We start from the raw sequence: 14,890 nt of genomic DNA on the forward strand, positions 1-14,890 counted from the left end.
GTAATTCCGGAATTGAACTGTGAGAAAATGTACCACCTGGGCAAATATCTTTACCTTTTTCTGCTGAGCTCGTTGCCATACTTATGACTTTAATCTGCATTCTAGATTTTCATAAAAAGGATAGTCAAATCCTACTTTGCATAGATTCAGAATCTGCACTTAGATCTGCAAATCAAAAATCACGCCTTAACATGATTATTGAAATAAAACACATTGTACATCAATTTTGGATCAAAGGCATCAATGTAACTTTCATTTGGGTGCCTTCTCACTGTGGAATTTTTGCAAATGAGAGGGCAGATCAGGCTGCCAGAAAGGCAGCATGAAACAGCGAAGGCTCAATCTTCCTCAGGATTCCATTAGACCTACAAGAATGTTATGGGTGTATTGAAAAAGTGTCAAGTGGTCGACATAAACATAGGTTAAAAGATTTAGACTGCCAGTATTACCATCACTGTATGATGACAGGTTCATTAAGCAACCCCAAGGCTTTCTTAAATGATTTAGCTGTCTCCCAGTCAAGACCAGTTAGAAGTTTCATTCATCGATTCCGTTTGAATGCCCTTCAAACTAAATTTTGCAAAAATGTACAGTGTCTGTGTGGAAAAGAAGTTGATGTCTACCGCATATTTGTCCAGTGTCCAAAAACAAGACAACAAAAGCTAGCCGACCAGTTTCCACCAAACACATATTTGTCCATAGAAGATGATTTGAATATTTATTCATTCTTCAGAAAATTTCTGAATGTTTGATTCAAAGTCCAGCTGGTATCTACCTTTGACTGATCATGTTTTTTGTTACGATAAGCATGCTTTTCACTGTTACATGGATGATTAACACTGTTATCATTCATGTTATAATTCACTGTTAGTACAGTCCTTTGTAGCTCTTCATTTTCTACTACTCACAACTGTCATCCCACCACCTCATTTTATGTACCCCACACCTCATCTCCCATGCCCACATACCCCACCGTTTTTTGTTTTTTTCCCCTGGTCTAACATACAAAACAGTGAAAAGACTGTTAAACTAAACACGCACGCACACACACACACACACACACACGTTTCAAGTTTTAATTATCCTTTCACTCCTATTGGAGTATGGAGGATTACTGCAAAATAATCTTTTGATGCCCAGAACAAACATTTCCAAATACACAACAATGTCACATAAAAGTTGAGAAAACACAAATGTCTTTTAACTCCAAAAGTATAACTAGGCAACATTTGCAAATCTAATCATCTTACTTACAGCTAAAATGACTTTTTTGCCTCCTTTGAGCATATTACAAAAATTAAAACCCGATTTTGGAGACAAATATTTTTTAGGAACATATCTGTTTCGTAACTGATCATAATTGGGACATTCCATTATAAAATGAAACATCACCAATCACAGACATGTTACAAAGCTCGTGGTATGCCTTTGTGTCTCCCTGTTTCTATTTCCAGCTTATGATTACTACTTCGAAATCTAAAGAAGCTGATAATGTAATTATCAGGCATTTGACTTATATATTTTTCTCTGCCAAATCCACTTTTGAAATTTTGATAAAACAAACATTTACTACTCGCCTCTGGAGCATGTCTCCATAGATTTTGAAAACTGTCTCTCAAAGCAATGTTGACATTCTTGCAGAAAGATTCCCTCTCCAAGAAGAATTGAGCATCCCAAACACAGTCATACCCTGCTTCTATTAAAATTTGTCTGATACAACTCATCCATTTTGAAGAATAAATACCATTTCGATTAAGTCAGGTAATATCAAATATATTTTCCCAGAATATTTTTCTGTGTTTGATATCACTAAGCTGGTCCAAAATCGAACTAATCTCATTTTCACTAACACACTAATTGAATAAATACCAGTTTCTCCATAAACAATTTGGGTCATAGTATTTCTGTTCAGTTTGAACAAGCGTTTCAAAAATTCTAATTTTTCAAGTATATCTACACACACACATCCCTACCACCCCACCACTATGGTGCCACCACCCCACACACTACATGTCTAAATTTTTCTAGCTCGATGTTTATATAAAGAAGAAGAAGACAATAACAGCAAATGCTTGCACACATAAATCTTACCATTTCTCCACCTCCTACTCTCTCTCCAATAGAAAAGTGTGTTTGTGTGTGTTTCTCATGATATATGTGTATGTGTGTGGAGAGACACAGAGAGAGAGAGAATTAGTAAAATGCTCCCAGGAGAGGCTGAAAAATACTGTCAGATTTTAAGTTTCTCTGCAGCGGCCCCTGGACCCCTGCCTTCTTCAGAGGATTGGACCCTGGAGTATTAATGAATTAGTAAAACAGTGTTTCCATGTGTGGCTGTGTGTCACGTTTGCATACATTCTGAGTCTATGTAATAATACAGTGTTTCCATGTGTGGCTGTGTGTCACGTTTGCATACATTCTGAGTCTGTGTAATAATACAGTGTTTCTTTGTGCAGCTGTGTGTCGCATGTTTGCACACATTCTGAGTCTGTGTAATAATACAGTGTTTCCTTGTCTGTCTGTATGTGTTTGTGTGGCTGTGTGTCACATGTTTGCACACATTCTAAGTCTGTGTAATAACACAGTGTTTCCTTGTCTGTATGCATGTGTTTGTCTGTGTGGTTGTGTGTCACATGTTCGCACACATTCTAAGTCTATGTAATAACACAGCGTTTCCTTGTTTGTCTGTGGTAAACTTTAACAAATTCATTTTCTCTGGAAATATTTTGTCTGTCAGTACCAAATTAATTTTGGTCTAAATATAGAGAGAAAAAGTTATATTCATACTCTTTCTTTTTTCTTTTTCTTTTTTTTTTCCTTTTTTTTTTTCTTTCTTTCTTTTTCAGTTTTGTTGTTGTTGTTCATGGGCTGCGACTCCCACATTCACTCATATACATGAGTGGGCTTTTTACATGTATGACCATTTATCCCCACCATTTAGGCAAGCATACTCTGTTTTCGGGGGGATTCACACAAATGATAAGTTTTAAATCTTAAGATTTTCAGGATCAATTCTTACAGCCCAACCTGGCTGCATCAAAAGGAAGGGGTGCTTCACTTAAGGCATTATTTTACAGTAACTGCTTAACCAATAGCTGCCAAACCGCACATAATGGTTAAAGTATGATTTTTGACACAAACTGGGAAAGTTTCAAGAAAAGGGATGCAACAATTTATTTGAAACTTTGAATTCAAAATGCAGATGGCAAACATTTTGGCTCTTGTTTTCCAGAATTTAGTTCTTAACACTCACTCACAGACCAGATTCATTTAGATAATTAGAAACTTTGCTGCCTCAAAGAACAATTATGTTGCAATGAACGTGCCAAATTTAGTACCTATATCTTGCATGTTTCAAATCATAGTGAAGTGTTTGATCTACCCCGCTGATCTTCACCGACTGAGCAGAGCCTCTGCATAGAGGAGGAAAGAATGATAAGGGGGTTCATTACTAAAACACTAGCAGCTCTTAAACAGTACCACCAAATTTTACCGTTATTGTTGTTCACTTTCATTGTCTGTTTATTCATGACATTGAGTGACATTATCAGCATATCAACCGTTTTTGCCACACCCCATCCTTGAGCTTGATCTGGTTGTGGGCTATCTTCTTGATACAAATGTCTGCCACTTTATCCTGACTGGTCACATATTTCATATCTGTCACATTCTCAAGTATTATCAGATGAATTGTTAGTCAAATCATCATTATCTGGGACGATTTTGCTGCCAGTCATAATTTTATCAAGCATTTCCTGTGAAGTAAGCCTTTGACATTATGTCATATCAATGTGGAAAACCAGATATAAAAAAAAAGACACCTATCATTTGAATATTGGAGTAAATCTTTATGGCTGTCAGAAAGTTGAATTCCAATTACTTCCCTTCCCTAGCAGTTTAATGCATAAAAGCGAGCTCACAAACCAGTACAAGTGAAAGGGTTTATCCCCCAACTGATATTCAGGTTCAGGCTGATAATGGCTATCCGCGGTGCCCACCAAGCAGGTGGGCACATGGTTGAATGAGTTAAGCTGTAATTCCAGATCATGAATGGTGTATCCCCTTTAGCCTCTGGATCCATAAGATTTTACTGGGTCATACCCAGTTTGTTACAGGAACATTTGTTTTGGGGTTAAGGATGGCATGACATTTTTTTTTTTATTAAATGCAGTTAAAAGAAAAATTCTGGACAGAATACAGAATGACACTAACTACATTACCATTGACATGTTGACTGCTGAACAGACATAAAAAATCAACAATTCTAAGTACAGGCCACTGTCAGGCCAAAGTGTCAAGTCGCTCTTTTCATGTTGTTTTTTTTTGTTGTTTTTTTTCAAGCATACAGACAGCAGTCAACTTCTACCATTATTTGGAAAGAAAAAGTTGCAAAAACTATGGAATTTTTTTAACTTTGCTAGATTTATAGTAAAATAACAAAATGCTGATCAGTGTGGGCTGTGGGTTGCTTTGCCCACTTAAGGTCACTCGGCACTAATCGCCTATGAAATCCCGTGTCAAGAGAAAGAACTTGTCCAGTTTCTGACTGTAGGTGATTATAAGAAGAAAAAAAAAAGATTTTGAATATGATTACCTTGTATTGTTATATCGAGTTACCATTCTGCATTCTACACATAATAAAGCTGTAAAATGATTTTTTTTTTATCACATTCATATTGCTGTGTCTATCATTTGATATCCTGTAGTCTTGTAGACTGTGGGGGCACCACACTTTGCAGCCAGTATCCATCCCTCTCAGTTGTCTTCTGACTGTCTCACTCAGGATTTGATCTGTCCACTCTGACATGTCCTCCCATCTCTTCTCCTGCCTGTTTTTTCTTCTCTTGCTCCCTGCGCTGTTCCCTGCAGGAAGATCTTGGCCAGTTCTGATGAACTGTTACCAACAAAAATATCAAAATGACATAAAATGACAATTATGAATTTCAGTATGATTGGTTAGTCTATGATGTGTGGCCTGTCTCGCACACACGCTGACAAAGTCACTGACCAGTCGTCTGCTCGCGTGCCAGCCTGTCAGCAAAGCGGGCTCTTCTCAAAATGTTGTGATGCGAACAAGGCAGCGACGGCAATGTTTTGGGGTTGCCGAAGTACTTGAAATGCTACAAACTGAAGGGTCGGACATTGAAGAGGTGGATGATGACGAAGAAGAAAGCGAATTTAATGCAGAAAGCGAGCATGGGTATGGTGATTCAGGGTGAAAAATTGGCATTATTTTCTACATATGGCAAAACTGTAAAAATAAGATGAGAAATTTGATTTTTTTGATTTTTTTATGTAATAGCTCAACACGTAATAAACCAGTTCTGAAAGTTTCATTTTCTTACACAGTATTTTGTATTTTTTGTCATTTTTTTCCAAACCCTTACAAATGGGCTGTCTGTGGGGAAAAGCAAGGGAGAAAACTTGTCGTCCCGAGTGAGTTAAAAGAGAAAAATAATGGGACTAGCATGAACAGGAATATTAACACAACACCCATAAGTCAAGAGAAATCAACAACTGACACTGTGTGTAGGTCTTCCTGCCAGTTTTCAGTCTGGGTAGACGGGCAATTGACACATGCTTGAACCATCTTCTCTCTGAATATCACTGTCACTGTTACAACAGCATTTGCATCTTTCTCATTAACACAAAAATTGCACCTGTTACTGTCTTCAGTATCCACTTTCCTTACTGTGATATTCATCAATGAAATTCTAAAACAAATTGTTTGAAATTTTTTTTTTCCCCTCCCAATTTATGAATGGTTTGATGTCAGACATTTCTATTTCACCAAGTAAAGTGGTATCACTTTTCTTTTTTTCTTTTTTTTCTTTTTTTTTTTTTCGGTAAACCACCAACCCAAAATACCTGTTTTCAGGATAACCGGGACAGGCGACGTCATTCCAGCGCTGACGATTTCCGGACACGGGTGTTGGAGAAGAGAGCCTTGGAGAGGAAGGACTCAAACCACTCTGAGAGTTCCGACGGATCGCAGGAAGTGCGAGGGGTGCTTAGGAAAGACAGCTCACATTCCGACTCCACTGACAGCCGCTCTGACGCCAAGCTGGACGAAGACGTCTTCAAAACGGCTGACAGGTCAGAGTAATGCCAGACAGTCGCTGAGTTGAGCGGTTTATTGTACTGCATTGTAGTGTAATATTTTTGTCACAACTCATTGCTTTGTGTAAAACCCAGGCTGCTTTCCCAAGGGAGAATGTGTTATCACAGTGCAGTGCCACCCCTTTTTTTTCATGCTGTTTTTTTCCTGTCTGTCTTTGTTTTACAATCAGAATTTTACCAGGGACAGCATACTCCGAAAATAAAAACAAGCACAATTTGCATGCATAAGGAGAGGTAAAATTCAAAAAGATGTCGTTTGATTTTTTTTTTTTTTTTTTTTTCCAGTTAAAAAACACTGAATTTTTCTGAGGGACAGAGGGAGGGTTTTTAGGGATTTCCAAACAGTTGCACCAATTGTCTGAGGCTGTGATGACAGTGGTGATGACAGTGTTGGACAGTGATGACGGTGGTGGTGACAGTGATGACGGTGATGGTGACAGTGTTGGACAGTGATGACGGTGGTGGTGACAGTGTTGGACAGTGATGACGGTGGCGGTGACAGTGATGACGGTGATGGTGACAGTGTTGGACAGTGATGACGGTGGTGGTGACAGTGTTGGACAGTGATGACGGTGGTGGTGACAGTGTTGGACAGTGATGACGGTGATGGTGACAGTGTTGGACAGTGGTGATGACAGTGTTGGACAGTGATGACGGTGGTGGTGACAGTGTTGGACAGTGATGACGGTGGTGGTGACAGTGTTGGACAGTGATGACAGTGGTGGTGACAGTGTTGGACAGTGATGACGGTAGTCGTGACAGTGTTGGACAGTGGTGATGGTGACAGTGTTGGACAGTGATGACGATGGTGGTGACAGTGTTGGACAGTGATGACGGTGGTGATGACAGTGATGGTGACAGTGTTGGACAGTGTTAGACAGTGATGACAGTGGTGGTGACAGTGTTGGACAGTGATGACGGTGGTGGTGACAGTGTTGGACAGTGATGACAGTGATGACGGTGGTGGTGACAGTGTTGGACAGTGATAACAGTGTTGGACAGTGATGACGGTGGTGGTGACAGTGTTGGACAGTGATGACGGTGGTGGTGACAGTGTTGGACAGTGATGACAGTGTTGGACAGTGATGACGGTGGTGGTGACAGTGTTGGACAGTGATGACAGTGGTGGTGACAGTGTTGGACAGTGATGACGGTGGTGGTGACAGTGTTGGACAGTGATGACAGTAGTCGTGACAGTGTTGGACAGTGATGACGGTGGTGGTGACAGTGTTGGACAGTGAAGACGGTGGTGGTGACAGTGTTGGACAGTGATGACGGTGATGGTGACAGTGATGACGGTGGTGGTGACAGTGTTGGACAGTGATGACGGTGGTGGTGACAATGTTGGACAGTGATGACGGTGGTGGTGACAGTGTTGGACAGTGATGACGGTGGTGGTGACAGTGTTGGACAGTGATGACAGTGGTGGTGACAGTGATGACGGTGGTGGTGACAGTGTTGGACAGTGATGACAGTGGTGGTGACAGTGTTGGACAGTGATGACGGTGGTGGTGACAGTGTTGGACTGTGATGACAGTGGTGGTGACAGTGTTGGACAGTGATGACGGTGGTGGTGACAGTGACTGTGTGTTGCAGCCTGCACCAGGCGCGGGCAGCGGCCAACCTATCTGACTCCTCCCAGACCGACAGCGACACCTGCCATTCTCCCTCCCGCGCCCAGGCCAAGCCCCCCATGAAAAACATTCCCAAGTTTGCCATCTCCTCTGAGGGTGACAAGCCTTCCAGCCCCAAAGGTCAGTGGTGTGCTGCTTGGCAGCATGACATGGTGGTTTGCTTCTGTTTCATTGCTGGTTTGTTTGTTTTAATTTGAACAACTTGCATGAAAAGGAAAACAAACAAGATAAAAACATATCAATATTTTCACTCATAATGAATTTTTTTTTTTTTTTTTTTTTTTTTTTTTTTTTTTTTTAGACAAAAGAAATAAATGTTTGTATTAAGACTGAATTGAATTGAATGAATATTATTTTTCATGAAACCTTGAGGTTTATAAGATGTAAGACATACAAATAAATGGTTACCATCATGTGTTGGTACCACAGCATTTCAACACAAATTTGCCCAGCCTTGGTTGTACATCACTTAACTAGCTTCAGCTGACTAGGAACAGACTGATTTGGCTATTGCAGGCAGCAGTATGCATTGGTCCGAATTCCTGAAGCACATGCTGTCTTTCATTTTCTGTTTGCAGCATTTCAGTGCGAATCATTTTATTACGAGGTTCTTATACAATGCGAGGGTAAAGATGAATGGATCATTTCACAGCAATAGTAATAATGAGAATCATCATCACAATAATATGTTCTACTTAAATGGCACAAACGCCCCATATAGTAGGCTCTGAGCACCTCCAAACATGCATACCTGTACTGAGTGCAGGCATTGTTCATTCACAAACTCTATCGCCATTTTTTAATTATCTGGTTGCATTTGAATTTGAACTTCAGCAGAACCACTTGTGAGTCTTACTACTGTAACTGGTTTCATTGTGATTTAAACAACAACAATAATAACAAAATTGTGAGTTGACTGGTATTGATAATGGTGCATCCTTGAGTTTGCATGATAATGGGTGTTATATGGTTTTTTGGATTTTTGTGATGCTCACAAAGAATGTGTCATGTTTATTTTATGGTTTATGTTTGTCATGATGTGTGTGTGTTATGGTTTTTATCTTTGTCATCCAGTAATATGCCTGTTGTGTAATTTCTGTCTTGATACTGGTGTTTATGGTGGGTATGGTCAAAGTTGTTTGGGTTTGGTCTTTCTGTCTTGAGATGTCCGGTGTCAGTTCACTGATATTGGCTTGTTGTGTGGAGTGCAATGATTTTGTAAGGACACTGTTTAATTGTTGCTGGTATTTTTTCTGTCTTTTGCTAAGTTGAACAGATTGTGTTTAGTCTTGACTTTCTGATGTGTATTTGTGTGGGTGTGTTTTTATCAGTGTGACTGATTTATTTGAATGTCCTGTTTTTCTGTTTCTGTTTTGTTTTTGGTTGTTGTTTTTTTTTGTGATTTTAAAGTGATCTGCTGCTGTTTGATTTCATTCTGTGCCTGTGCAAGTTTGCAGAATAGGATTATGATTTTTTTCCTTAACATTTGTTAACCAGGAATTATCATTATTCAAAAGTACCTTTCTAAGACTTTGAGCCCCCATAAGCTAAGTGGTTTTGGGAAACATGATTACTACATTTTGTTGCTTTTCCTGGAACTTGACAGTGTGTGTTTATTTGATGTTGACCATTGCAAGTCAGTGTGACAAGTTTGTGTTGCACCCCCCACCTCCCTCCTTCCCTCCAGTGCTGTAGTCAGCTTGGTCTGGTGGCCCTGTGTGGTGGAGGGAGTGTGATAGGGGTGGGTGGAGAGGCAAGAAATTGGCACTTGTTCGGGGAGCTGGCGTATTCATTGCCGATTGCAGCATGACAGAGCAACAACAACAACACAACAGTCTGCCTGGAGCAGCATGACAGAGCAGCAACAACAACAACAATCTGATGTTAGCGTCAAGCTGTGAACATGTCAGCCCCCAAGACTGTTTTGTAGCTGTTTGCCTTGGTCAGAAAGGAAAAGAATGTACCTTGCTTCCAGTAAGGCTTCTTTGCTGGAGTTGTCAATGTTTTCCAGGCAAGACTAAAGAACTCAGAACGTGGATCTCAAAACAAGGATTGAGATTTTAGGCATGACCTATTCTCTTGCAATCTGTACTGAAGAACATGTTCGTGACTGCAAAAGGCAGACATGGTTAATAAACGGTATTTATACAGGGTTTTGATGTTTTTGTTAATTTGAAAATGAAATACCTTTACAACATACCACTGATTGTAAACATCTGATTTGATGGCACATGAATTAAAGTAATAATTTAAACCTCAGCGACTTTTTTACATGCTGCCCTTGCCCATGCGTGGATAAGGAAGAAAAAGGAGGGGAAAAAAAGGAAATGATGTTAACACTCATCCTTTAAAAAAGAGAAAAGAAAATGGCAGAATGAAATAGACCAAGGGAAATATGAAACGGAAGGTAGAAACGCCTAAAACCCTATAAATAGTGATGGGCAACTTCAATGGTGTGCAGTGAATTTTCCCTCTTCCAAACCACTCATTCTGTCACTTAAACCTTTGAAGCAGCACAGGCTGCTTACTGCTGTCAGTGTCAAAGTCTGTGTCGCTGGAACAGTCGTTAGGTTGTCTCAGGAAGTGAGATCACAGTTATTTCCCTTTCCAGTTTTCTGCTTCCTAAGTCGTTGCCCTTCCTGTGGAAACTAAGGCTGTTGAATGTCTTGACATGGCCCTGTGCGGTTGGCTGGACCATTGGCGACAGTATCTAAGGATGCTGTGTTTTAACTGCTCTCCATCTCTTCCCCACTGGTCCAGTTTTTACCTGGGTCTTCCAGCAGTCCGGTCAGGACTGGGACATTACTAGTAGATCACCAGGTGTAGTTGTAAACATGTGTACTATTGGACTCTTAGATTGGCTGGCACTCAAACACACAATTTCTCACAAACATGCATACACACTCTTACACACACACTGTCACGGGCACACACATTCCCAGAGCAACTAACCCAGCAATCCAGGGACCAGAATCCTGACAAGACTGTTGGCTCCTTCCCTTCCAGAGCTGTCTCCGGTGGATGAGGACCGGGAGAAAAAACAGGGACCCGGCTCCCGTCGCACTCAGGAAAAATCGTTTTTACAGAAATCAGCTTCTGCCAGTGCTCTGACGCTTCTGGATGTATCCAGTGGAGGTTGGTGGCGGGAGTCTAGGGACTGTTACCCCCTCTTGCCTGTGTGTGTGTCGTGTGGTGTGTGGCTGGTGTAGAGCTGACTGATGTTCTCTCATCTTCTCACACTGCTCTCTATCGCTTTGTAGAGCTTGGTACAGGGGGCTCAGCCAGGCTCTGGAACGGTATACAAACCACATGGTGCAAACAGTACATGTTCAGGGTTCATTCAGAATTATGGAAGTCTGGACAAGTCTTGGGAGAACATGAGAGAACCATTTCCAAGGCTGAAAAAGTCTTTGGAAAATGAAAGAACCATTTCCAGGGTCTTGACATTAAAAAACAAACAAAAAAAACCTTGACCAGTGCCATTCAGCAAACAGCTTAAGATAATCAAAAACTAAACAAATGGACCAACCAAAAAAGTGTTTAAAATTGAACATTAATACCAGGATATCCGCTGATCTTTTTTAATCAGTGGTGTAGCAGACACTTTTTTTTATTCAGCTGGTATGGAAAAGTTCTGAAAAAAAGCATGGAATTTTTGTTTTGTCCCATCTGTGGGAACCTGGATGTTTGACAGTGTCAGAAAGTTTGGAAATTGTTCCATGGCTTTGAAGCCTTTTTACTACAGACAACAGAAAAAAAGACAGTTTTGGCACCCCCCCCCCCCCCCAAAAAAAAAACAAACAACAAAACCCAACAACTTCTGCATCCACTAAAACCACTCATGTGAGTGATGTGAAGAAAGTTACAGTTTCAAGGAGGTGTCAGAGTGTGCAGACTGATCCATATATATAATATATATGCTTCACTACATCTGTTCAAAAACAAAAAACAAAAAAAAGATAATGAAAGAAATAATAGCAATCAGTGGTTCTCATTTCCTATCATGGGTGATCTAGGAACAATGCTGCAATGATCACTGACCTAAAATGTTGCTGTCAGAAAGAAAGCATTTGTACATAAGTGCTTCTTGAATAGCGTTGGGTTTGTTACACAACAAAATTATGCCTGACTTGCGTTTAAACTTCAAGAAGGAAATGTTCCAGGGGAAAAATAATGCTTGAAATGGAAATAGTCCTTGCAATGAGGGATACTGTTTTCTTCTGTTTTTTATGCACAGAGTACCTCATTATGTGGATTGGTTGTATTCTTCTGGAACCTGGCTCCCTCTAGTAGAATAGTCCTGTAGCCTTCTCACAATACTCACTTATTAACAGCCATTTAGTCATCGCACACTATACCCTCTCATAAATAATCCAAACTCTGTCGCACACTATGCATATAACTATATATACAACTATCACATACTATACTATACTTGTGATTCGTTGTGTCACAATTGCTCACTATGCTGTCTTGTCAAAAGTCCTTACCTTTTCCACGCAGTGGGCTTCCTGCCGAGATTTTACCAGGAAGGTTAATTATAAAACAGGATTGAAATGTGTAACAGCCGGTGCAAATGTGCATGTGCCTTGCCAAAGACCTAACTTTGTGAGAAGATGGGTTTTCACCTTACAGGCTTTGCTCTGATTGTAGAACAGAAGCTTAAACCTTATAGCTGGATTGTCACAATACATTTGTGCGAGTAATGTACTAATCGTTAACAGGACAGAAGCCTTTAAAAACAATTCATATTGTTTCTAATGTGAATGCTGTGCTAATTTTCAACAAAATGCTCTCTTTGTTTGGACCACTGTAAAAGGAAAACAAACCAGCATCAGATAAATACCTGATGGAATAGAGATGGAATAATCCAGTGGTTATTACTCTTTCTAATGATTGTGCACACAGTTGGGTGAAATGGTCTTTTTACATAATTTTCAGTATTTATAACTTGATTTAAATTTTACAAGAACTGAGCAAGACAATGGTGAACTGGTCCTTTAAATGACATTTTAATTGACCCTTGAATATTGTTTTGGGTTCTCTTTAACTGGTTTTATGCACTGACGGGTGATCAGCCCTGAAATGGCCCTTATGCAGCTGGCTGGGCTATATTATGAGAAACATGATTTGAATTTGATTTGGACAAATGCTGTCATCACAGCCTGCATGAAGCACTTGCTCATTAAGCCAAACGTGTTTTGCTCAGCCATAAAAACTTGCAAATGACCTGTTTTCCATTCAGTTCAGAGCTGCATGCTCTTCTTTCATGGGCGTGTGGGAATAGTTGTGTTGTAGATATGTGTGTGTGTGTGTGCACAGCCAACCACAGCACGTTTCACCTGTCATAGAGCTGTAGAATACCTGTGTCCTTGGCTCAGAATTGTGGCACATTTTCCAATGATTTTCACTGCCAGACTGTCATGCATGAAGGCCACAACCTCTGGTTTCACTGCATTCTTATTCCAGATTGTTTAGTGGTACACTAAGTCACATGGTAGGAACTATTCAGTGCAATTGCCACACAATATTTTTTACTTCTCTGCCAATGGAGTTTGCATGATGAAAGTGGTAGAGGTTCATTACTGTCTTCAGTCAGCTGTGTGGAAGAGATTCACTGAGTCACCTTGCTTGATTTTCACCACAGTATAGTCACCATGGTAAGAAATTAATCTCAGTCTTCTTGGTAGAGATTCACCACAATAAAGTCACCATTATAGAGACTGTTAACACCAGGCATTTCTGTTGACCATGCTCCTCTTAAAACAGTAACTGTGCATTTCAGAAAATTGTAAATTGGGACAGCACTAGCAGATTGTTACCCCATCGATCAGTTGTATTCATCTGAAAATGGTATGACTTTATGGCTTATTGCCAGCTGAATGAACGCTGGTGTCATAATCACTGCAACAGAATCCTATGATTCTGCACATGTCACAGAGGCCAGTTTGTCCCACAATGTGAACCTGTCAGTTGGCTGTGACAGTCTTCTGATGGCACATGTCCTGAAGGAAATCAATAGTTGATTGAAATTTTATGTGAACTGAGCCAGACATTGGTGAACTGGTCTTTTTAGTGTTATTTTAATTTACTGTTTAACCTATTTGGGGTTCTCTTCAGTTGTTTTGAAGAATTGATATGAAATCAGCCCTGAAATGGTCCCATTCTGGTTGGCTTGGCTGTAAGCATGATTTTATTTGATTCAGTTTGCAGGGAAAGGGAAGGGGGGCGGGGGGGGGGTCCAGTATGAAACCAGGAATAATTAAAGAATGTTTATCCATTGTATTGTCATTATAACTTGTGTGCTTCTTCTGCCTACGTATGATTTGATAATGCATTGTATTCTCACATTACTGATTTGTTGCATCCAGGAATGTTTTGCATCTGCTGTAGAGTACAGTGATATGCATGATACACAGTGGCTGAACATTCAGGGGTGGGGTTTACTCTGCAGGCAGATCCATGGTTAAACAGATGCATTCATCTTATTTAATTTTATTTTAATTCATGTATTTGATAGTAGAACAAACAGAAATACATCCAACAAATTATAGCAAAACAGATAATAAGAAAAAACCCACACACAAAAAAAACAACAGAAAAAAAACCCACTGTTAAATTACAAACTGGTCTCGGCACATTACGGGTATGCTTGTGTTGTTTTTTAAACGATGTCAACTTAGATAATGCCCTGGACATGTATATCATGATTATATTTTTTGATAATTAATTTTGTTATATTAGCACATTGTACCAATCTCTTTTCCATTATATGAAAACAGACGCTGTGTATCATGCGGCCCTGTGTCTCTTTGTTGTACCACTGAATGAGGCGCAAGCATTGTTTGGTTTTCTTCCATGCTGTGTGTGTTATCTGTTTCTCACAATTTTTTTTGAATTTTTACCTGGCAGTGTCACTTTTGTATTTTTCTACATGTATTGTGTTACCTGTGGATCATTCAGTTTTTATCTGGCATGCTCTTTGAGTTCTGGGAGTGTATGGTCAAGAAAGGAGACCAGTAATCTTTGAGTGTGTGTGTGTGTGTGTGTGTAATTTTCTGTGTTTGAGTGGGGAACCATGGATGTCCATTTTTTCTTTACTGTAAGGTTTAGACCAGCTAGTTTGGCAGCTTCAG

The 14,890-nt window shown here is 40.0% G+C and overlaps 1 protein-coding gene across 1 annotated transcript in view; it reads left to right on the forward strand.

The window, feature by feature from the left end:
* Positions 1-14,890, forward strand: part of LOC143279960 (microtubule-associated serine/threonine-protein kinase 3-like) — a 182,728-nt gene that overhangs the window by 155,530 nt on the left and 12,308 nt on the right. The window contains 3 exon segments of the mRNA XM_076584340.1: positions 5,879-6,096; positions 7,717-7,874; positions 10,761-10,889. Of these exon segments, the coding sequence (XP_076440455.1) occupies positions 5,879-6,096; positions 7,717-7,874; positions 10,761-10,889 (505 nt within the window).

This window comes from Babylonia areolata, chromosome 3 (genome assembly GCF_041734735.1).
Source record: "Babylonia areolata isolate BAREFJ2019XMU chromosome 3, ASM4173473v1, whole genome shotgun sequence".
NCBI classification, from domain to species: Eukaryota; Metazoa; Mollusca; class Gastropoda; order Neogastropoda; family Buccinidae; genus Babylonia; species Babylonia areolata.